The sequence below is a fragment of the Chrysemys picta genome, chromosome 22, assembly GCF_011386835.1.
Source record: "Chrysemys picta bellii isolate R12L10 chromosome 22, ASM1138683v2, whole genome shotgun sequence".
Classification (NCBI taxonomy): Eukaryota; Metazoa; Chordata; order Testudines; family Emydidae; genus Chrysemys; species Chrysemys picta.
In genome coordinates this window covers 4,493,330-4,516,846 of record NC_088812.1, presented here as the reverse complement: position 1 = coordinate 4,516,846, position 23,517 = coordinate 4,493,330, and the positions used below count along the sequence as shown (strand labels likewise).

The 23,517-nt window shown below is 50.4% G+C and overlaps 1 protein-coding gene across 2 annotated transcripts in view; it reads left to right on the top strand.

Moving 5' to 3' along the window:
• The window catches only part of LOC101953192 (complement C3), a 219,455-nt gene that overhangs the window by 72,653 nt on the left and 123,285 nt on the right, over nucleotides 1-23,517 (top strand). Inside the window, exons 32-41 of one of the 2 annotated variants that reach the window (XM_008174762.4) lie at nucleotides 962-1,112; nucleotides 2,109-2,160; nucleotides 2,358-2,445; nucleotides 5,878-5,967; nucleotides 6,421-6,526; nucleotides 8,052-8,141; nucleotides 10,024-10,110; nucleotides 10,657-10,740; nucleotides 11,676-11,811; nucleotides 13,062-13,416. The exons of the other annotated variant lie outside the window; for it this stretch is intronic. Coding sequence (XP_008172984.2) covers nucleotides 962-1,112; nucleotides 2,109-2,160; nucleotides 2,358-2,445; nucleotides 5,878-5,967; nucleotides 6,421-6,526; nucleotides 8,052-8,141; nucleotides 10,024-10,110; nucleotides 10,657-10,740; nucleotides 11,676-11,811; nucleotides 13,062-13,203 — 1,026 coding nt within the window. The 3' untranslated portion in view covers nucleotides 13,204-13,416. Of the gene's footprint in view, nucleotides 1-961; nucleotides 1,113-2,108; nucleotides 2,161-2,357; nucleotides 2,446-5,877; nucleotides 5,968-6,420; nucleotides 6,527-8,051; nucleotides 8,142-10,023; nucleotides 10,111-10,656; nucleotides 10,741-11,675; nucleotides 11,812-13,061; nucleotides 13,417-23,517 lie in introns of those variants that run through there. 2 annotated transcript variants of the gene reach the window in all.

Here is a 23,517-nt window from a genome sequence, read left to right as displayed (position 1 = left end):
ATAACTTCTAGCTGAGCTGTGAGGTATCTCTTAGGTAGATATCCAGTCTTGACTTAAAGCCTTGAAGTGATGGAGAATCCACCACATCCTGTCAGGCCCTAGGTTCTAGGCAGTCAGGCCTGGTGGTTGGAGCTGGCTCTAGTGTCAGGACTGGGCCAAAGGCAATGCTGAAATCAGGGTCTGGGGACATGCCGTGGGTCAGAATCCACAGACAAGCCAAATCAATTGCAGTCAGAGTCCGGATGCAGGCCAACAGTCAAAGCCAGGTTGGAATCAGTCCGCAGGCCTGGGAGGTCAGGAGGAGGATGCAGGCTGGAGCAGGTCTGTAGCAGGACTGGAGCAAGGTCAGAGCAGGGCACAGACGAGACTGAAGTGGGCTGGAACAAGACTCAGGCATGGCTGGGGCAGGAACTGGATCAAGGGTAGGCCAGAAGCCTGGGGTGTCTGTAACACTGCAAGGCCGGAGGAAGATCACTGGCTGACTAGTGCTGTTGTGCAGAGTAACTTGCAGCTCTGATGGGGACAGTGAAATACTTGTGCCTGGGGGTCATCTGGCCTGGGCCCTGACCAGGGATAGTCACTGCAGGCTCCGTTGGAGGGGTGAGTCACCGCAGCTGAATGAGCAGTCCTGGGCTGGCTGGGGTTTGCCTCACACATCCCGAGGTAAATTGTTCCAGGGTTAGTGACCTGGAGTGTGAGGTTTTGAGTTGAATCCAGAAGTAGGAGGGGATGGGTTGCTATTTAGGCTTGGCTCTGGAGAAGCAATATGTCTGGAGATCAAAGAGTTACTGCCTGGGAGTGACCTTTTTTCTCCTTCATGCTATTGTCTCTGCAGAGTCCGCCCAGCCCCTCCGGGTGAGTGACTGTCAATCTCACCAGCTTCATTTTCTTCATTAGCTTCATTTGCCCTGTCTTTAAATAATAATAATATTAAATTATTATTAAATAATATTATTTACAGACCAAATGGAATGAAGACTTCACTGTGAAAGCAGAAGGAACTGGACAAGGGACCTTAACCGTAATGACGGTTTATAACGCAAAGCTACGGGAGGATGAATCTCAGTGTAAGAAGTTTGACCTCAGGGTATCAGTCGAAGAAGCCCGGGGTGGTAAGTAACCGCCTGTCTTTTCTCTTGTGAAGCTTGCTGTCAATCCTCAGATCTGGACAAATTTGGCTCAGTTACACCAGTTTAACTCCATGGACAGCAGCGGATTGACACCAATGTGTAAACCAACCACCATCTCTGCAATCACATTCTTAACTTTGGAAAGTATTTTTGTGAAGCTTCTTCAAACTCTCCCAGTTCCCGAGTCCTACAAAATTATACCCATAGGGCAGGCACTAAATAATATTTCCAGCTACTACATGTTCTAAGCTGCAACTAATGAGGGAGCAGATGCTGCCTTCTCTCATCATGGCACTTGTTAGCAGCAGAGTTGGAGCATCGGATGTGGATGTGAACACAGGCCAGCTACTCTGGGTATTGTCTCCCTCTAAAGTAGAGATGAGCCCATGCCAGGCAGTCTGGTGACAGACCCAAACGTCCAGTGCACACATTTCCAGACAGCCTGGGTGTGAAATCAGCCTGGGACAGAGGTCAGGATCTTCGGCACCCAAAACACAAGCCTCTGTGGCTTGGGCTAAAGGAGTAATTTCCTTTAGCTGTGAATAGCTGATCGCTAGTTGCTAGGGCTGGCCAGTAGAGGGAGATATGACCACACATTAGACCAGTATAGATAGAGGGATCCAGGGGTTTGGCACTGCTTTTACAGAAACAGGAGATCACTGTAAATTGTTCTTAACTTTCCCAGCTGTCCAAGTTCACGCCCACAGGTTCTCTCTGTTTCAGTTCCTCTTTCTGGTAACTCTAGACTATATTCCGTTTGTGCCACCCAGCTGGGAGAGGCTTTTTAGTTTGTGTGCCAGGGACGGGAAAAGTTTTTTATGGATTGCTGGAGGGTCGGGGAGGTTTATTGAGGGATTTTTAACACCTCCTGTAGGACCTGTTTAAGCCATGTTAGTGCATCTAAAAAACAAGAGGGTTTATTTGGCATGAAATTTACACTGAGATATTAATTTCTTTTCTCTTCTGCAATGTTTCTAGTGAAGAAGCCGGAAGGAGCGATGCGTTCAGTCTATATTAAAATCTGCATCAGGTGAGAACAATGCCCTTTAATGAGGATAAATAGATGGACAGATGCAGGGGGTACCTGGAGAATCCTGGGCTATGAATTTTTCTATGGAATTGCCAAAAAAATTATGATAAAGCAACAGGAGCTGGTGGAGCGATCACAAAATCAGTGTTCAAGTGATGAATTCTGATCAAAAGGGTATTTTCTCTTCTCCTCGTTAGGTTCCTCGGTGTGGTTGATGCCACAATGTCCATCATCGATGTCTCCATGCTCACTGGCTTCTCACCGGACGTGGCGGATCTTAAGAGAGTACGTCAGTGTAATCTGAGAACAGGGAACGTAATAAACAATGCAGTGGCTCGGCTGGGGCTTTCAGATGAGAAAATCCAAGGCAGCAGGTGAACAGTCGGGCTCCAGGGTTAAACCTGGAGGGAGACCAGATGGTTCTAAGGATTGGTAACAGCTTTAGGAAACCGCAACCAGTTCTCTCCAGGTCGGTGATGGAATGTCATCTCCAGTGGGCAGTTTTGGGGGCCTTTTTGGGACTCAGCTCAGTTTCCTTGGGGATGGGTGTTCACATCTCCATAACCATCACCGCAATTGGAATGATGTAGGCCCTTTGTTGGCATTGATAGAGGAGATGCCAGTGGATGAATAGGCCATGAGCCTAACATCCAAATTCACAGACACAAACAGGGGCCAAGGCAAATTTTGCAGGTTGTGCCGGCTGCTTTGAAAATATGGCCATACCAATCTAGGTAAGTTCAATCCTGCTTTATTGGATAGCAAATTGAGGGGCTGCTGTCATTTGACTGTACATGCCAGAGCAGATGGCATTTGATACAGTCTCTTGTACAGTGGGGCCAGAATTTTTTTAAAAATGGTTTCCCTTTAGATCCTCTGACCTACACGGTGCAGAGTTATTTGGGCCTGGAGAACTGTGGATACAGAAAAAGAGGCTGCACAGAAAAGCCAGGCCCCGAAGGAGTCATTGCAGTGAATTGCTGCCCTGGTATAAAATGAGGGTGGATTATTAGGCAAACAAACCCAGGGATGTTTCCAGCATTGGTGTTCTCCTCCTGCAGCTGCATAAAATCAGCCAGAATGCCAAACCAGAACTATAGTGGGCCCAGAGTTCCTGCTTGGCTTGTACTGAGCATGCTCAGTAACATCTACTGACACTGCTGCCCTCAGTCTGCCCTCCAACTATATGCAGGTACGGATCATCTCTGGCTGCATATGCAGTGCTTCCTTTGTGCCAGGGCTGAGCCCCGGCACCTCTGGGCCTGGCAGTTCAGAGCCCCGGCACCTCTGGGCCTGGCAGTTCACAGCCCCGGCACCTCTGGGCCTGGCAGTTCACAGCCCCGGCATCTCTGGGCCTGGCAGTTCACAGCCCCGGCACCTCTGGGCCTGGCAGTTCAGAGCCCCGGCACCTCTGGGCCTGGCAGTTCAGAGCCCCGGCACCTCTGGGCCTGGCAGTTCACAGCCCCGGCACCTCTGGGCCTGGCAGTTCACAGCCCCGGCACCTCTGGGCCTGGCAGTTCACAGCCCCGGCACCTCTGGGCCTGGCAGTTCAGAGCCCCAGCACCTCTGGGCCTGGCAGTTCACAGCCCCGGCATCTCTGGGCCTGGCAGTTCAGAGCCCCGGCACCTCTGGGCCTGGCAGTTCACAGCCCCGGCACCTCGGGGCCTGGCAGTTCACAGCCCCGGCACCTCGGGGCCTAGCAGTTCACAGCCCCGGCACCTCTGGGCCTGGCAGTTCAGAGCCCCGGCACCTCTGGGCTTGCTGCATCAGTTTTAAAAGTTAAAAAAAAAAAATTGCTTGAGCCCCAGCACCTCTTTCATTACACACGTAAGCGCTGTGCATACGTACACTGTGCGCACTGAACCTGGGACCTTTATCATGAAAAGCACAATTGTTTCCGCGAGAGTACCAGCTCCCTTAGCTGTGGGTAGGGTTGCCAACTTTCTAATCACACAAAACCCAACACCCTTGCCCCGCCCCTTCCATGAGGCCCCGCCCCTGCCTCGCCTCTTCTCCAGCATCTGACCCCACGCTCACTCCATCTCCCTCCCCCCTGTCGCTCACTCTCCTCCACCCTCACTCACTTTCACTGGACTGGGGCAGGTGGTTGTGGTGCGGGAGTGGGTGAGGGCTTGGCTGAGGTTGCGGGCTCTGGGGTGGGGCCCACAAATGAAGCGTTCAGGGTGCGGGAGGAGGTTCTGGGGTGGCGTATGCGGTTGGGGTGCAGGGAGCGGGTTAGGGCTCCGGCTGGGGATGCGGGCTCTAGGGTGGGGACGGGGATGAGGGGTTTAGGGTGCAGGAGTGGGCTCCGGGCTGAGGCCATGGGGTTTGGAGCGTGGGAGCGGGCTCAGGGCTGGGGCAAGGGGTTGAGGTGCAGGAGGGGGTTCATGGTGCGGGCTCCAGCCAGGCAGCACTTACCTCAAGCGGCTCTTGGAAGCGGTGACATATCCCTCCAGCTCCTAGGCGGAGGGGCCAGGGGGCTCTTCGCGCTGCCCACAGCTGCAGTCACCGCCCCTGCAGCTCCCATTGGCCGTGGTTCCTGGCCAATAGGAGCTCCGGAGCTGTCGCTCGGGGCGGGGTCAGTGCGCAGTGTCCCTGTGGCCGCTCCTGCGCCTAGGAGTCGAACATGGCGGTCGGTTCCGAGAGCTGTGTGGAGCCAGGTCAGGCAGCTGCGCTGCTGACCGGAGCTGCCAGGGTCCCTTTTCAACCAGGTATTCCGCTCGATAACCAGACGCCTGGCAACCCTAGGTGTCGAGTAAATGGCAGGCTAGTATCCTCCACGCAGATCCTATCATGGGAGACGTGATCACAAGCACAACACCAATGAGTCACATAGCGAGATGGTGGGGTTTTTTCCCCTAGCTGCATGACTTTCACAGAGACGCTGCCTTACCCACAATGCCTCTTACTTTTCCTTAAAAAACAACAAGGAATCTGGTGGCACCTTAAAGACTAACAGATTTATTTGGGCATAAGCTTTCGTGGGTAAAAACCTCACTTCTTCAGATGCATAGAGTGAAAGTTACAGATGCAGGCATTATATACTGACACATGGAGAGCAGAGAGTTACTTGGCAAGTGGAGAACCAGTGTTGACAGGGCCAATTCAATCAGTCCCTATTCAAGCCCAGATTAACGGTGTTGAATTTGCAAATGAAATTTATTTCTGCTGTTTCTCTTTGAAGTTTATTTCTGAAGTTTTTTTGTTCAATGATAGTGACTTTTAAATCTGTAATAGAATGACCAGGGAGATTGAAGTGTTCACTTACTGGCTTTTGTATGTTACCATTCCTGATGTCCGATTTGAGTCCATTTATTCTTTTGCGGAGGGACTGTCCGGTTTGGCCAATGTACATGGCAGAGGGGCATAGGGACTGGGAGTGGCTGGCTCATTAGAGAAGCAGCTTTTCCTCTCCTGGAATTGACACCTCCTCATCTATTATTGGGAGTGGACTACATCCACCCTGATTGAATTGGCCCTGTCAACACTGGTTCTTCACTTGCCAAATAACTCCCTGCTCTCCATGTGTCAGTATATAATGCCTGCATCTGTAACTTTCACTCTATGCATCTGAAGAAATGAGGTTTTTACCCACGAAAGCTTATGCCCAAATAAATCAGTTAGTCTTTAAGGTGCCACCAGACTCTTTGTTGTTTTTGTAGATACAGACTAACATGGCTACCCCCTGATACTTTACTTTTCCTTGTTCACATTTAGCTTTCCCAAGGGGTCGACAGATACATTTCCAAGTTTGAAGTCGACAAAGCCCCGTCCGACAGAGGCAACCTCATGATCTACCTGGACAAGGTAAAGACTCAACAAGGGGCTTCTCTGATCCTGTGTTAATTTCATGGGCTCCTGATGATCCACACTGCTCTCCCAGATACACCCTGGCATCCCTGCAGACGTCAACAGGTTGACAAACTGCAACCCATGGCCGAATTTGACTCACTGGTCCAGATTCAGGCTTTCCACTAGGAACAACTGAATGGGCCAGATCCTCAGCTGGTGTATGTGGATGTAGGTCCATTGACTTCAGTGGGAAATGCAGCATCTGATATGAAGACTGAATTTACCTCTCTGTGTCATTCACTTCTTCTTTCCTTTGACTTCTCTAGGTCTTCTTTCCTCCACCTCCCTCACTTTCTCTTTGCCCTCTTCTTTCCCCAACAGCTCCCTTTCTTTTATTCTTTTTCATTCTCTCTCTTCCATCCAGCCACCCTTCAGCCTAAGCAATCCTGTTATTTCCCCCGCACCCAGGTTTCTCACACAGAGGAGGAATGCCTGAAGTTTAAAGCTCACCAGTTTTTCGAAGTTGGTCTCATTCAGCCGGCATCCGTCACAGTCTACGACTATTACACCATAGGTAACCGATCGCAGCTCTCCTCACCATTCAAGGCACCATGGCTTCAAATTCTGCTCTGGGTTACATTGGTATCATTACCTCTTGCAGTCTTTTGCTGCAGTACTTAGGTATCATTATCCCTGTGTCACAGAGGGGATGCACTGAGATGTTGAGAGACTTGCTCTCAGGTAAGCCCTAGACAGCTAGTAGCACAGCTGGGAGCAGATTGCCAGTTCAGAGCTCTAAGTACAGCTTCCGCACACACAGTCCCCTCCCACCACTGGAAATAGAACCCAGGCGTCCTGAATCCCCATCTCCTGCTCTACACTAGCTCACGCTCTCTTCTCGACTTTTCCAGATCACTGTACCCCTTTCAGGAGTCTGATTTGTTGTGCGTACCCCAAGTTTCACCTCACTTAAAAACGACTTGCTTATAAAATCAGACATAAAAATACAGAAGTGTCCCAGCCGCACTAGTAGTGACAAGTTGCTGACTTCCTCATTTTTTACCATGTAATTATGAAATAAATCAATTGGAATATAAATATTGTACTTACATTTCCGTGTGAGACATGAGCCTGTTTTCACTTGTGAGCCTTGTCATTCAGTGGCTGGAAAGCGGCAGCTGCTGGCCAGCTTCCCCGCTCTCAAGCCAGCGCCGCTCCCAGCAGCAGCACAGAAGTTAGGATGGCATGATATGATATTGCCACCCTTGCTTGTGCGCTGCTGCTGGCGGGAGCACTGCCTTCAGAGCTGAGCAGCCGGAGAGCAGTGGCTGCTCGCCGGGGAGTTCATGTTGTTTGTGGTGAATGAGGACTATTTTTTCAAACCTGCTCCCATCCCCTCCCCCCGCCAATATTTATTCTCACTCCCACCTGCTCCTGCACTGTTTGTTGAATTTTTATCCTGCTCCTGCTATTATAGCAGCGGGACTTGTGGGATCCCAGTCCCGCTGCAGGGCTCTAGAGCCTGTTGCAAAACTAGGCAAATATCTAGATAAATTAACATACCCCGTGGAAGACCTGTGCGGACCCCAGGGGTATGTGTCCCCCTGGTTGAGAACTACTGGATTAGAACACAGGGGTTTCAGACTCACAGACTTTAAGACCAGACAGGACGATAATTATAATCTAGTCTGACTTCCTACCCATCTCCCAGTTCCTCCTGTTCTAACATTATCCCATGCTGGAAATACATGGTCACACTCATCACCTTAACACACCGAAGCAAAGGTAGACAAAATAATAAGGGGAACCTCTGACTACAGGCAATAATTATCCTACTTGCCCTCTCCCCCCGTTTTACCTCCAGCGGTGAATTTGCCGCTAGTGTGATTAAGAGGGTGTCTCCAACAAGCACCAGCCCATCATTTCAAGTTGATGGTTTCCTATAGCTAAGAAAGTCGTTCCCACAGACGTCTGCTCCCTTCCCCAGGGTCACCCAGTGGGACTTGAGTAAGGGCTTCAGGGTTGTCTCCTAGGTGCTGTAAACCATGACCATTGTTCTGCGGGAGGGAGAATGATCCGTGTCTCTGATCTTTCTCTAGATGACCGGTGCACCAAGTTCTACCACCCGTCTAAGCAGAGCGGGCTCTTCAATAAGATCTGTCACGGGGAAGTCTGCCGCTGTGCAGAAGGTAAGGAGAGTCCTGTCTCTGCTTACACCTCTGGTGTGGGCTCCCCTGTCAGCTTTACCAGCAAACGTGCACTCCCAGGGCCCCCCAGCATCAGCCCTCTCCATCGCCGATCTGGGCCCTCCTTCCCTGTGGGCTCTGGGTGATTCTCACGTGTGATACAGGCTCATGGCAGCCACAGGCAGGACGGTCCCTGGGTCTGTCCCCCAGCCTGGAGCTCTGACTCTTGGCCGGCTGTGTCCCTGCTACACACCACCACATACAGGAATGGTGGGACCAGGGTCGGGGTGAGGGCACTCTCAGTGGAAATATGTGGGAGATGCACCCCCCACATGAACTCATGCATGCCTGGGGAAGGACGACAAGAGAGGACCCAGAAGGGACTGCAGGGTCTGGGATCGGGCCAGGGAGCGGAACCCAGAGAGGCTGGAATGGGCCTTGGAGGAGGTAGGAAGCAGCGGGACCCACGTTCCCAGCCTGAAGCCTGTCCCTCACCCCCACAGAGTCTCAATACCTTCCTTCACTCCCTCTCCTATCCCTCCTCCCCGGCATTCACAGACGGTTTCCACCCTCCCTGACCACCCACCCTCACCCGTGGTCCCTCCCTCCCTTCTCCAATGGCAACCACACCCACCAATCGCAGGAGAGCTGGCAGCAGGATGTAGAAGCAGAATTTCTCTAGCCAGCCGGGTGACCGGGAGGGAGCGGGTATTGGAGACATCAGTTCCTCCTCTCTGCCCACCAGGGCCTTGGGGGCTGGGCGAAGCCAGCTGATCCGTGGAGTGGGGCTGCACATGTTGAAGCAGGGCAGTCTGGGATGCAGGAGTTGCTGGTTTCCAGCCATTCCGACGGGGATGCTCCTCCCTGGTTATGAAACTTCAGTGGAAACATATCAGCTGTTTCAATGGTTGGAATCCGGCCTGGGGGTCGGGGTGGTGACATGGAGTCAGGCACTTCTTTAAAATATCTGGGTCCTCTCATTCCAGGATGCCCAGAGCTGGTCCCCCTCAGCCCCCTGCTGTCAGTTTCAGCACAGAGGCCAAGTATTGAATGAGCCATGGAGGCTCCACTCCCCACTGACTCTTAGGAAGGGATCCCCTAGAAGAGGGTGGAGACCCATTGGTGGGGCCCTTGTTCAGTGGGGAACTTGCTGTAGCCCGGCTGTCTGCCGGGCACACAGAGAGGCGCTCAGTCTCCGGATCTGTCCTTCCCATCACCTTTGATTCCCCATCTGCAGCTTCACTAAGTCCTGTGACCAGGCTCCTCCTGGCGCTGACCCAGGCAGATATCCATCAGTGCAGAGAGGGAAGTGAGCTGTGATTGCCAGGCCTATTTATGGTCCTTGGTTATTTCATACATCCAGGCAGAGTTCCTCTGGGCAACGTCTACGGATTCCTTTGCAGAGTGTCTGAGTCGGTCTGCTCAGGATCGCCTCATTTAGACCCTGCAACCTACCCCTCCGTCCCTTGTTTCTTCTTTTACCGTGCCCCATAGCACTGGCGCTGACTTTTATTTTTCCCGGTGGGTGCTCCACCCCCACTCTGCCCCTTCCCCCAAGACCCCACCCCCGCTCTACCACTTCCTGTCCCCACTCTGCCACCTCCCCCAAGACCCTCTGACCACTGCTTTCCATGGAGTGCCTTCTGCCAGCCGCCAAACAGCTACTTGAGACCCAGAGCACCCATGGCGTTGGCGCCTATGCCCCATAACGTGAGGGGTGGTTGCCTTCGGGGCCACTCCCTTGTCGGAGGAGGTGGGCCTGTCACTGTTTGGGTTAGCGCGGCTCACCCAGGATTCAAATATGTGGACACCTGTGGGTCACTAATAACAGAGCTGAAATTATGGTCTCCCTTGGTGATTCTCTACCCATCTTCCTTCCCCATAGAAAACTGCTTCATGCAGCAGAAGCTAGAGGGTCCCATCACCCTGAACAAGCGAATGGAGGAAGCCTGTGAACCTGGAGTGGATTATGGTAAATCTGTGATTTGGATCTGTGGAGTCTTTCTCCATGAGGAGGGCGCAGAGACAGGGTTCGGAATTCGATTTGGATTGTAAAGTTTGCCTTTGGGGCCGAATCAGGGGTAAGGTCTGGATCTGCTGGGGCAGAAACCTCATGAGATTTTGGGGCCTTAAATTCCCAGAAATGAACAAGATCAGATGACTGTTTAAGATTCAATCTAACCCTAAGTATTTATCTGCCCCCCCATTTCCCTAGTATCTGAGCACTTCACAGTCTTTAACGTGTTTATCCTCACAACTTCCTGTGAGGCAGGGCAGTGCTATTATCCCCATTGTATAAAAGGGGAAACTGAGGCATGGAGTGACTAAGTGACTTGCCCAAGGTAACGCAGCATGTCTGTGGTGGAGGAGAGAAATGAACCCAGGTCTCAAGCTATCGCCCTCACCATGGGACCATCTTTCTCACAGCCAGTTTGGGAGTCAGTTACACACTGAATTCTCTACAGAAAAGTACTGTAGACCTTCAACTGATGTTTTGTATGTCTTCCTTTTTTTTAAGTGTATAAAACCAGGCTTGTTAGAAGTGAAGAAGTGGGCGGTTCTGACTACTACACCATGAAAATTTTGGAAATCATTAAAGCAGGTAAGAGCTCCCCTTCTGCAATCAGGTGCAATTTCTTTGAATGGCCTTTGGGATAAAGGCCGGCATAAGAGCTATTTCTCTTAGCCAGAGGAAGTGCTAAAGCAAAGCTAATCTAGTCTCATGCTCCAGGGCATTAACCTATCGCCACAAGGGGACAAGAAAGAATTTGCTCAACCCACCGAGGCAGCCATGCCACGAAGAGGCAGACAAAATAACAGGGGGGAACCTCTCCCTGTGGTCAGCCTGGCACAATTGGCCAGTTTCATGAAGGGCTTTTTCAACCTTCCTCTGAAGCAATTGGCATTGGCCATTGTGGGAGTCAAGATCCCAGACTTGGGGCCCTTTGGCCCAAGCTGCTATAGGGAGGTGGAGTCTCTCTTCCTCAATGCTGAGTTTTATAAATCAATATAAAGGCAAAGTAAGCAGGGATCTAACTGAGCTCAAAGCGGCTCCCCTCAGTGGGAGCTGATATGACCGTTTTAATTATTTGAATTACCTGAGATTAGGGGTCCTTTGTGCTAAGCACTGGACATACCCAGATACAACCCCTGCCTTGACGAGGTTACAATCTAAATCGACACTGGGTGGATTTATTAGCCCCATTTCACGGGTGGGGAATTGAGTCACGGGGAGATCGAGTGACTTGTGCAGGGTCACACCAGGAGTCTGTGGCAGAAACAGGAGCTGAGGCCTGACCTCTTCAGGCCCAGCCCGGTGCCGCAACCACAAGACGGTCCTTCCTGTCTCCAATGACTGCTGGAGCTTCAGTGACTGGTTATCGTAGCAGTCACACTGGGGCTGAATTTGTACTGAAATCTCAAGAGAACACCTAGGAGTCTCCTCTTCTCTGTTCCTTTCATCTTCATCACTCTCCACCCCGTACTATCTCCTCCTCACTCTGCTCTTATGTGTGACGTCTTTTTTCACCTTCCCAGGGACTGATGAAAATCCACAAGGGAAAACCCGCCAATTCATCAGCCACATAAAATGCAGGGAGTCTCTGAGGCTGGAGCGTAACAAAGACTACTTGATCTGGGGACTCAGCACCGACTTGTGGCCCAGGAAAGCTGAGTAAGTAGCCTCCTGTGGTTACCCTGCGTTAGTCAGTTTCAAGCAGACACTAATTACCCATCTATTTTAGGTACCTATCAGGCCCCCATTACTGTATTTTCTGAGAGCCTCACAATATCGAATGTATTTATTCTCACTACGGGAGGCAGGGCAGAGTTATTACCCTCATTTAACGGATGGGGAAACTGAGGCACGGACAGCCTAAGGTCCAGGTCCTCAAAGGTATTGAGGCACCTAATTCCCACTGACTGGCCTTAGGTGACCTGTCCAAAGTACCAAAAGGAAGTTTCTGGAGTTGCTGGGAATTAAATCCAAGTTCGCTTTGTAGGCTAACCCTTGACCACCATTCCTCACAGGGGCTACCCAACTATTTCACCAGCACAAATCACATTGACAGTGCAATTTCAAGGTCCCTCCATCCAGCCACAGTTCTTAAATCACTTAGGTTGAAACTGGGTGGAAATATAATTAATTAGGGTAAAAACTGCACTTGAAAATGAGCTTCCCCAACAAAGATGCAGCTCACAGAGGGTAAAAGTCCCATCCTCGTGCTGTATCTGGAGCATCGCATACTGGAATCTGTAGTCTCTGGGCAGGACCTATGAGAGGGGAGGCAACCCACTGTTTCTCTGGAAGTCAGATGTGGCCCGTAGGCATGGGTGGAGTGTGAACTGCCTGTTTGGGGAGGCTAGACCCCGGCCCTGACCGTTCTCCGCCCCTTCCTCCCACCAGAGCCCTGAGCCCACCACTGTGGCTGCCAACCCCCCTGCCCCAGTCCCAGGCCACTCCGGCCGGCCAACCTGAGCACCCCCAGCCCTGAAGTGTTGGGCGCCGAAGCCCCAGTGCCTCCTGCCCAGGAGCGCCGTGTGCTCCAGCCCCAACACCTCAAGCGCCAGCAGCCCTGGAGCGCCAGGGAGCCGCAATGCTGGGGGGCCCCAGCACTGGGGGCACCCACCCACCTGAAGTCCCGAGCCACAGGCCAGTCTGTGCTAGCCCCAGCGCCAGACCCCTGGGGAAAAGGAGCAGCCTGCATGGGCTGTGGCCGGGGGGAAGCGGCGAGAAGCAGGATGGGGTTCGGGATGGAGAATGAGTGGGGCCACACCTGGCTGTTTGAGGAGACTCAGCCTTCCCTGGCCAGCCATACCCGCTGCCCATGCCCTTAGGCAAACCCGGCTGCCCTTAAGGAACTGAGCAAACAAGTTGGACAAATTTGGTGCTTCATTGCTCACCCTTCTGCCTGTCCATCCCAGGCTATCCTACATCATTGGCAAGGACACCTGGATCGAGAAGTGGCCCAACGAGGACGAATGCCAGGAGCCGGATTTCCAGAGCCTCTGCCAGGATTTCCTTGAGTTCTCTGAAGCCATGACCATGTTTGGCTGCCCAACCTAAACTTGGACCCAGCTTTCCCAGCCGCCCCAAGGGGACAGTTTGAGCTGAGATGGAGCATAACGCTCAGGTGGAGACATCTCCACTCAGAGTCCCAATGCTGCTGAGACTCGCCACTAGCCCTGTCCTCTTTGGGGGTTTCTCTCTCTTTTCTTCTTATTGTTTCTGTATATATATATATATATATATATATATATATAAAAGGCGGATTTCTTACCCTGGCCTGCTGTGTGACTTTTTACCAATCTTTACATAGTCTGCAATATAGCTGTAGCGCCCCTCTCCACCTGGTTACCTCCTTTAATGCCAATCCGCCTACAGGTTTTGATGGACAAAGTCTGGGTTCTTTTGGATCCCACCACCCACTCAGCAGGGTGTATCTTTCTTTTTTTCCTATGTAATTATTTGGCGGTGCCTCCACCCCCCTCGCTCCTCCCTGGCAGGGTCACCAAGGCAGCTTGGGCAGAAAATTCTAACTACAGAGCAATCCCCACTTACTTGCCAGATAGTTGGAGTCTTCCAAGAAATAACACAAAAATATATTCAACACAATAATTATATTAAACAGGAGACAAATACAACACTATTATAGTGAAACACTATTTTTAGGGTCACCGGTGCCCACACTGAAAATACCTGTGACTTGATGTAGGAAATGTAAAATGAGTGTCCCGTGGGTACGTGTACTTTGCTGCGGCCCTTGATGACCTAGAACCACAAAATTCTTCTCTGTGGTGATTTAGCAGTGTGGCTGACTGGGCTCGGTACAGCCCAAAGGACTCACAAGTGGGAGGAGGTGGTAAATCCTTCCACAGGTGTAATATGCAGCAGGTTATAAAATCCTCAAACCCTCACTCCCTGGCTTGAGGACACAGTTCAGGGAGTAGGGGGTCCCCAAAACAAATTCCCTGACTGACTGACTAAAAGCTGGTGCACTCACAAACTCCACGAATGATTCTCAGGTTCAGAGCTGACTCTGGACTCCTCGGTCACTGCAGAGGGGCTGATCTCTGTGGGCAGGGATCCTCGTCAGGCTGCGTCGGTACCAGGATTTCCCCTCACCACAAAGGGGTTCAGGGCTCAAGGTGTAGGTTACACAACTACACTAACATCCAAACTGTCATCTCCTAGGCCAACCTCCAGTCACACACCCCGCAGGCAGCTTCCCTGGACTTAGCAGACAGAGCAGAGCTGACCATGTGGGGACTGGTCTCACCTAGGGAGCTGGAGGGCGAACTCAGCCTGGCTGGGGAAATTTCCCAGCAAAACTCCACAAACGGGGAGTCATCAGTGGAGAGGGAAAGGCCCAGCTGTGGGATCTTGCTGTCAAGTCCCTAGAGGCCAGTTCTCAGGGTAGGGTTACCATATTTCAACAAGCAAAAAAGAGGACGGGAGGAGCCCCGCCCTAGCCCCGCCCCTGCCCCTCCCACTTCCCGCCCCCCCAGAACCCCCAACCCTCCCCCCGTTCCTTGTCCCCTGACTGCCCCCTCCTGGGACCCCTGCCCCTAACTGCCCCCCGGGACTCCACTCCCTATCTAAGCCTCCTTGCCTCTTGTCCCCTGACTGCCCCAACCCTTATCCACACCCCCACCCCCAGACAGACCCCTGGGACTCCCACGCCCCATCCAACCACTCCCCACCCCCTGACAGCCCCCCCCCAGAACTCCCAACCCATCTAAACCCCTCTGCTCCCTGTCCCCTGACTGCTCCGATCCCTCTCCACACTCCTGCCCCCTGACAGCCCCCCCAGAACTCCCAACCCATCTAAACCCCTCTGCTCCCTGTCCCCTGACTGCTCCGATCCCTCTCCCCACTCCTGCCCCCTGACAGCTCCCCCCCAGAACTCCCAGCCCCCTACCCCCCGCTCCTTGTCCCCTGACTGCCCCCTCCTGGGACCCCTGCTCCTAACTGCCCTCCAGAACCCCACCCCCTACCTAAGACTCCCTGTTCCTTGTCCCCTAACTGCCCCCTCCTAAGACCCCCCCCCAACTGCCCCCCAGGACCCTACCCCCTACCTGTACCCTGACTGCCCAAAACTTTCTCCACTCCCCTCCAAAAGCTCCCCCCCCCGTTTCTTGACTGCCCCCTCCAGAACCTCCCTGTCCCTTCTCCTGCCCCCCCTTACCCTGCTGCTCAGAACAGGGTGTTGGGCTCTGTGCCAGCCGGACACATGGCTGAGCTCCCCAGCACAACAAAACCCGGTCCCTGGCCCTGCACAGGGCTGCCGGAGCGGGCTGCAGGAGGAGGAGCTGCTGCCGGCTCAGAATGCAGGGAGGGGGGGGGTGGGAGGAGGAAGCTGCTCCGGAGTCCAGCCCGGGACTTTCCTGCAGCCCTCCCAGCCGCTCGCTCTGCCGGGGGAGGGGGAAATCCCGGACATTGTGAGTGCTTTACAAATTCCCCCCGGACGCTATTTTTAGCACACAAAAGGAGGACATGTCCGGGTAAATCCGGAAGAATGGTAACCCTATCTCAGGGGGAACCCTGCATGCAGGCCTGGGACCAGGGCCGGCTCTGGCTTTTTTGCCACCCCAGGCAAAAAAGCCTCCCGCCCCCCCCCCCATCCCCCACCCCCCGGCGGGGAGCGCGGCAGGGGAGGGCGCCGAGCCTGGCCGCGGCTCCGCTCTCCCTGGCCGGGTGGAACGCCTGGGGGGAGGGCGGCAAGCCCGGCCGTGGCCCCGCTCTTGGGCCGGAGCGCCGACCCCCTCCAGGTACCACCCCAAGCACATGCATGCAGGCCTGGGACTCCCCAGCTCCCCACACAGCCAGTCCTCCCTTGCCCTGGCTGGCTCCAGACTGACTTCTCCCCTTTCCTGAACTCCCTGAGAGGGGCATCTCACTCCCTATTGGTTGCCGGGCAGACTCTGGGTTTGCCTTGGCTCCCCCTCCCTAAGAGCAGACAGAGCCCCAGGAATCTAGGTCATCTCTTTGGGGCTTACATAGCTTTATAAGTAACCAGCTACTAGGATCATGGGTGCATGAGAAACACCTTAAATTAGATTAGGATGGACAAGCATGAATGGGTGGCTAGATACGCATGGATGGATATTTGGGAGCGAATCTTCTGTACCTATGTGTGCCTAGAGTGACCACACAACCCGTTTTGGCCGGGACAGTCCCTTTTCTCAGCTCTGTCCTGGTTGGCACCATAGAGATACACAGACACTCTCCACCAAAATCCACAGCACCACCAGATGCCCCTGCCGAACAGAATTCTGAGCAGGCGGAAGTAATCTTAGATCAGGAGGCAGCTCCTGCTACCTGTAACTCCTTCTCGCCAGAGGAGAATGTTATGCCCTCTCCACCCACCGCTGGGGATGAGCTCAGGAACTTCCAGGATCTCTTCAAACAAATTGCTGACATGCTCCAGGTAACCTTAGAGGAAGTCTCTCTTGGACATGCTCCACACGGCCACCTCCTCCCAGATTGCCCTCCTGATTAACAGCACTCATGGAACCTGCCGAGAACATATGGCTGACCCCCGCTACCATCCATGCCTTAACCCACGGGTTGAGAACTACTGTGTTAAAGGCTCATTAGAGCAGTGCTCCCCAAACTGTGGGGCAAGCCCCGCTAGGGGTGTGTGGAGGAACATTTGGTGGGGGGGGCGCATGGCAGGGAGCACCACACAACCCCACCCACCACCTGGGGCCGAGAGGGAGCACGACTCAGCCCCACTCTGCCCCCACACCAGCTCCGCCCCCATCTGCAGCTCCACTCAGTAGTGGGTGCTCCTTGCAGTCAGCGCTGACCCCACAGTCCCAGCATGGTGCTAGGAAGCAGAGGAGGTGACTCAGTAGCGGGTGTTCTCCTCAAAGGGGCGCTGTGCTGCTCAGGGTGCCAGGCTTGAGCAAGAAGGCAGTGCTTCTATATCCTGGGATATTTCCCAAAATCTGGGAATTTTTGAGTAAAATGTTTCACCTTGGGAAATTGGGAATTTTCATTCAAAACTTAAATAATCCTGGGAAAATTTCCTACAAAGTAAAGACTTTCCAAATCTCAAAAATCCTGGGAAGTTTTCATAAAAAGTAAAATATTTGGGTTAGTTTTAGGGTTAGGGTCGGGCTGTGCCACTCTCCTATTGGTGGTACTTCATGACAGCACAAGTGAAGTGACACGTGCGCACATGCACTCACAACAAACCAACCTCAGCAACAGCTGGCTGGCGGGTAATGAGGAGATGGTTATCAAATTTATCTTCTAGGTAAGGTTTCTTCCAATAATTAAATATATTGCAATACTTACTGATTATGATTAGTTTCTTGATCCGTCATTAAATCTCTAAAATTTTGTATTTCGTGCTTGCAGTTGAACAGAGAATGTGGACCAGAGCCTTCAGCTGTTCATAAATTTGTAACAGCACCTTCCTCCAGGCAGATATTAAATATCTTCGCCTACTGTGTTAGGTAATAATATATAATATGTTCCCTTCTTTGATTTAAATATAAATTGAAATATACATTATACTAATTACACTGCTCTACAGCCAAAATGCTTCTGAAATAAATGTAGTCAAACTTTACTAATTCTGGGTCACTGAGAACAAAAATTATGCTTAAAATTGTTGATTGGCTCTAGTTTTCAAGATATGCTGTTGGGTCAGTATATACGACCCTTGACTTGGGAATGGCGGAGGATAAGTGAGTTATAAAGGGAAGGCATCTCAATTTAAATCAGAAATGACTAAAATACATCTTTGACTGGATCTATGAATAAATCTATGACTGGGTTTGGACAGTACTTGCTTTTTAGGCAAAACAACGAATGATGCAATCTGAAGCTGGTATTGCGTCATACAGGATATGAATTGCATCATGTTATTCCTAGGAGTCATGGATGATGCAATCATAACGAAGCTTACATCACTCTGCTGAACAAATTGCCCTATATCAGCTCTAGAAATCATACAGTGTCGTGCTCTCTTCTTTGTCAGTGTTTGATTTTGCAAAGGGACACATTTCTGTTTAGCCAAAGTGAGCAGAGATGCCTCGTACTTGTGTGAACAGTGCAGATAACTTCTGCTATGTTTGTGGTGAAGTGACTTTTGCATCACAAAAGCACAGTATAACCACTATGGTTAAGAAAGCCTATCACCTTTATTTTGGCTGCAAAATTGGAGAGCAGGACAAGAGGTGGGCCCCACACATATGCTGCAACACTTGTGCAACAAATCTTCACCAGTGGTTGAACAGGAAAAGGAAATCTATGCCTTTTGCAGTGCCAATGATTTGGAGAGAGCCAACAGATCATACCAGCAATTGTTACTTCTGCATGGTGCCTCCAGTTGGGAAAGGTGTGTCAAAGAAGAAAAAGTGGACTGTGCATTAACCAAACATTCCATCAGCTATACGCCCAGTACCCCACGGAGAAGGACTGCCGGTTCCTGATGCACCAGAATCATTCTCACTTGAGTCAGATGAGGAAGAGGAAGAGGATGAAACTTCTGGTCCTGAACCATCAATGTCACAGGACCCACATTTTCTCCCATCCTCCTCCTCTGAACCACACCTCATAACACAAGGTGAACTGAATGACCTTGTCAGGGATTTGGAACTACTCAAGAGTAAGGCAGAGCTGTTGGGCTCCAGACTACAGCAGTGGAATCTCCTGGCAGGTGATGTTAGGGTTTCCATGTTCCGTGACCGTCAAAAGGATCTTGTCCCATTCTTCATGGAAGGTGATCTTGTAGCCTGCAACAACATCGATGGTGTGATGGCAGCCCTCAACATCGTTCACGATCCAGATGAGTGGAGACTGTTCATTGATTCATCAAAGACGAGTCTTAAAGCTGTTTTACTGCATAATGGCAATGTTTTGCCATCAATTCCAGTTGGTCATGCAGTCCATGTGAAGGAAACCTATGACAACATGAAACAACTTTTGAGGTGCATAAACTATGACCAACATCAGTGGCAGCTTTGTGGCGATTTGAAGGTTGTTGCTCTCTTGCTTGATCTGCAGACTGGATACACAAAGTACTGCTGTTTTCTCTGTGAATGGGATAGTCGTGCAAGAGATTCCCACTACATCAAGAAAGATTGGCCACTCCGACAGTGATAAAACCAGTAAAAATATTAATGATGGTAATAATGATCCTAGTGACGACTCAGACCATGAGTCAGAAAATGGATAAAACTCAGAGATTATAATAATCAGGAAAATGATATAAAGGTGTTATTTGTTCTTTCTGTTTGCTTTTTTATCTTATTTTATAATCATATGTTTACTTTTTCTTTTTTCAAAGTAACTTTGATGTACAGTACACTGCAGGGCATCTGCTGTACTTATTAATACTTTGTATTAATACTTTTGTATTGTAATACTTTAGTGAAGTTTGTGTAAAATACATTGTTTTCTATAATTTCAATCCTACTCCTCATGTGTTAAATATTTTATTTACTGTATAAGTAATCTAAATTTAAAATTGAAAAACATGTCTATTCGTATAAAAATTATAATAAATGTGAAATATCTTGAACGAATAAGAATAATTTGGATATAATATATATTATATAGTTATTAAAAATACACATATTACGTTCCTTTGAGATTTTGAAATAAAAAACTTTATCTGGGAATTTTTCACCAGATTTGGGAATTTTTTAGCGCTAGATTGGGAAAAGTTGGCATCACGATATAGAAGCACTGCAAGAAAGCCGAAATCAGAGGGCCTGGCCATGCTGTAGTATTTACAGATACCGTGCCACTATGATAAGAGTCCGGATGTTTGCTTCAGTGTCCACTTTGATACTCCCTCACCTCCCCCTGCAGTTCCTTTTGCATATGGAATTCGTCTTCACTTCCTGTCCTAAACAGCTGTTTTTACAGTCAGTAAAAAGCTGCCAGCTTCCTTCCCAGAGGTATCTGCAGGGATTTATCTGGAGTTTGTCCCCTATATGATCCTGCCCCTTTCAGACGAAGCTGCAAGAGTACAGGCCTTTCACAGCCGATTCTACCCTGGTTTCCTAGTCAGCTCATACAGCGGGAGGGGATGAAGGGCTCTGATCTCTTATTGAGATCTGAAACGTCTGCAGTTAATCTTTGTGCCATGCCCAGATACCACTGGGATGGACACCAAATAAATTCTTGGAGTAACAAGAAGAGTGAAGCAACTTCACAGCTATGAAGCTCCACTAAGAGAGAAGGATTATACCTTTTTCCCAGGTGGGTAAACCGAGGCATGGAATGCTCATGTGACTCATCCACAACAGGGCAGTGACAGAATTAGGAGTGGTAGAACCCAGGAGTCCTGACTCCTGGTCTTTGTGCTCTAAACTCTGGAAAATATTCCCAAGCTGTTCTGAGAATCAGGCTAGGAGCTAGGACTCCTGGGTTCTCTGCTCTAAACACTGGCCAATATTCCCTCGCTGTTCTGAGAATAGAACCCAGGAGTCCAGACCCCTAGTTCCCTGTTTCAACCAATAGACATCTCACGTATATGGACATAACTTCCCACATTCAGGAGCAGAATCCAGGAGACCTTTGTCTCCTGCCTTGATTATGCAAATAAATCAGTCAATTTGCACCTCTTGTGTTTTTATAATTTTTTTTGGCCTATATGTTTTGCTTTTCTTGCTCATTCTTTGTGTCTGTATTTTTATGTCTAGCCTGTTTGGCAGAGCTGTTTTAGTTACGTTCACAGGCAAGAAAGGGGCTGCAATGTATCTTCTTTCTTTTTTTGCAACGGGAGAAGCCAGCGTCACATTGCAGCAATCTGCAAATTCAGATTATTTATTAGGTATATTACAGTGGCACATAGGAGCTGCCCCCCTTCATTGTGCTAGGCACTGTACGAACAAAAACCAAAAAGTCCCCGCCCCAAAGATCTTACAGTCTGATTATTTATTGTATGTATCACAGGAGCACCTACAGGCCCTGATCAAAAATGGGGGTACCTGGTTGTAGGTGCTGCACACCCGTAAAAGAAAGACAGTCCCTGCCCCGGAGAGCAACGTAAGCCTGGGGGAGGGATGGGTCAGAGTTGGAAAGTTAAGCACATGAGTGTTTGCAGGATCAGGCCTGAGTATTAGGGCTGTTTACCTCGGTTCAGTTTTGGCTTTGAATTTCTTTTCAATTTCAGGGGTAAATTAGGGGCAGCTGGTGCTGTATCCCAGTCCGGTCACCTTCTTTCCGCCTTGCAAACATTCAGTGCTTAGAACTGTCCCATTGCAACAGCCCTGTTGTGGAGCGGCCTCCTCCCATGCACCCCCTCATGGCCTCAAGCCAATCCAGCAGGTAGCCCCCTGCCTCAGTTTTCCCCTTTCGAGGGGCTTCTGCAATAACTCACAAGCCCTTTCACAGCCCGTCTCAGGTTTGGGTTTATTACATTAACAAATATTGCAAAATAAAGTTTGCCAGTCCTTCCTCAAGTGCATCCATGCGCCCCTCTTTATCAGGTCACCTCCAGACAGCTGCCTCCATTGGAGTCTACTCACACCCTGCAGTCTCTGTGCTAGTCTCTGTAGCCAGTGATTTTAGTTTAGTTTCCATTTATTATGTGATGTTATGATTAATCAGTATGTTATATAATATATATAATCATTGTAAATTCACCAGAGTTGATTTGTAGGATTATAAAAGCAGGGCCGTCTCCAGGCACCAGTGAAGGAAGCAGGTGCTTGGGGTGGCCAATGGAAAGGGGTGGTGGCACGTCCAGGTCTACGGTGGCAATTTGGCAGCGGGTCCCTCAGTCTCTCTCTTCCTCTTTGAGCATCTGCTGAAGTGCCGCCGAAGAGGAAGAGAGGGAGCAGCACAATTGAGCTGCCGCCGAAGTGCCGCTGATCAGCTTTCTCCCCCGCCCCCCCCCCCCGCCCCCCCCGTCCCCGGTTCACTGCTTGGGACGGCAAAAAAGATGGAGCCGGCCCTGTATAAAAGTATAAGATTGATCAGTATTTAGAGGCACTATGTAGTAGACATAGTAGGCAAAGCGACTCCTGGCCCTGCTTGTTACATCATTAGTCTCCTCAAAAAACTGTTACCTGCCTCTCGAGGGGTTTCATCCACAAGGATTCAATTTGACTCCAGTACCAGGGATTCGTCTTAGCTTAGAACAGCTACTGGAAATGGGAACTCGCTGCCACCTGGTGCTTTGTGCGAACCGGGCAGCTGCTTAGACAGAATTCTGTAACATTTCCAGCCGGGCTGGTATCAACCCGCTCCTCAGGAATGATGTGGTCATGAGGTGGGGGAGCTGCCTCTTGGTTAGCTACGGGCTGAGCTTTCTACGTTTCAAAGTCTCAGCTCCACTTCAATCCTCTGTTCAAGCTGCATGGTTTGAAACGTGTTTAGAGTAGAAGCTCTTTGGGGCCAGGGCTGTGGTTTTGTTCTTTGTTCATACAGCTCCTAGCACAGAGTCTATGGTCTGTGACTGGGGCTTTTAGGTGTGTGACAATGCGGTTCTGGCAGAACCCAACCGAGAGTGCCAATTCAGGACAAATTGCTCAAACAGGGCAGTTACAGCCCAAGGCTGAGGTTTTTTCCACCTCTAAGGCAAACCAAACCAGCCAGACTAAGAGGACTTCGGTCTCACCCCACTGGCTAACCGCAAGTCTCACAAGCAATCTCCTTAGACACTCCAGTTTCCCAGTATTACCACCAGTGCCACTCGTTATGGGGACAAATGGTTATGAAAACCATTACCCAAGTAAAAGAAAAAGGTTCTCCTGATCCCAAAGGACCAAGCCCCAGACCCAGGTCAATATACAAATCAGATCTTACCCACAAATCACGCTGTTGCCAATCCTTTAGAATCTAAAATCTAAAGGTTTATTCATAAAAGGAGAAAGATAGAGATGAGAGTTAGAATTGGTTAAATGGAATCAATTACATACAGTAATGGCAAAGTTTTTGGTTCAGGCTTGCAGCAGCGATAGAATAAACTGCAGGTTCAAATCATGTCTCTGGAATACATCCCCCGCTGGGATGGGTCCTCAGTCCTTTGTTCAAAGCTTCAGCTTGTAGCAAAGTTCCTCCAGAGGTATGAAGCAGGATTGAAGACCAGATGGAGATGAGGCATCAGCCTTATATAGTCTTTTCCAGGTGTAAGAACACCTCTTTGTTCTTACTGTGGAAAATTACAGCAAAATGGAGTCTGGAGTCACATGGGCCAGTCCCTGCATACTTTGCTGAGTCTCAAGGCATATTTGCCTTCTCTCTATGGGTTCATTGTATAGCTTCACAGGCAAGAAAGGGGCTGCAATGTATCTTCTTTCTTTTTTTGCAACGGGAGAAGCCAGCGTCACATTGCAGCAATCTGCAAATTCAGATTATTTATTAGGTATATTACAGTGGCACATAGGAGCTGCCCCCCTTCATTGTGCT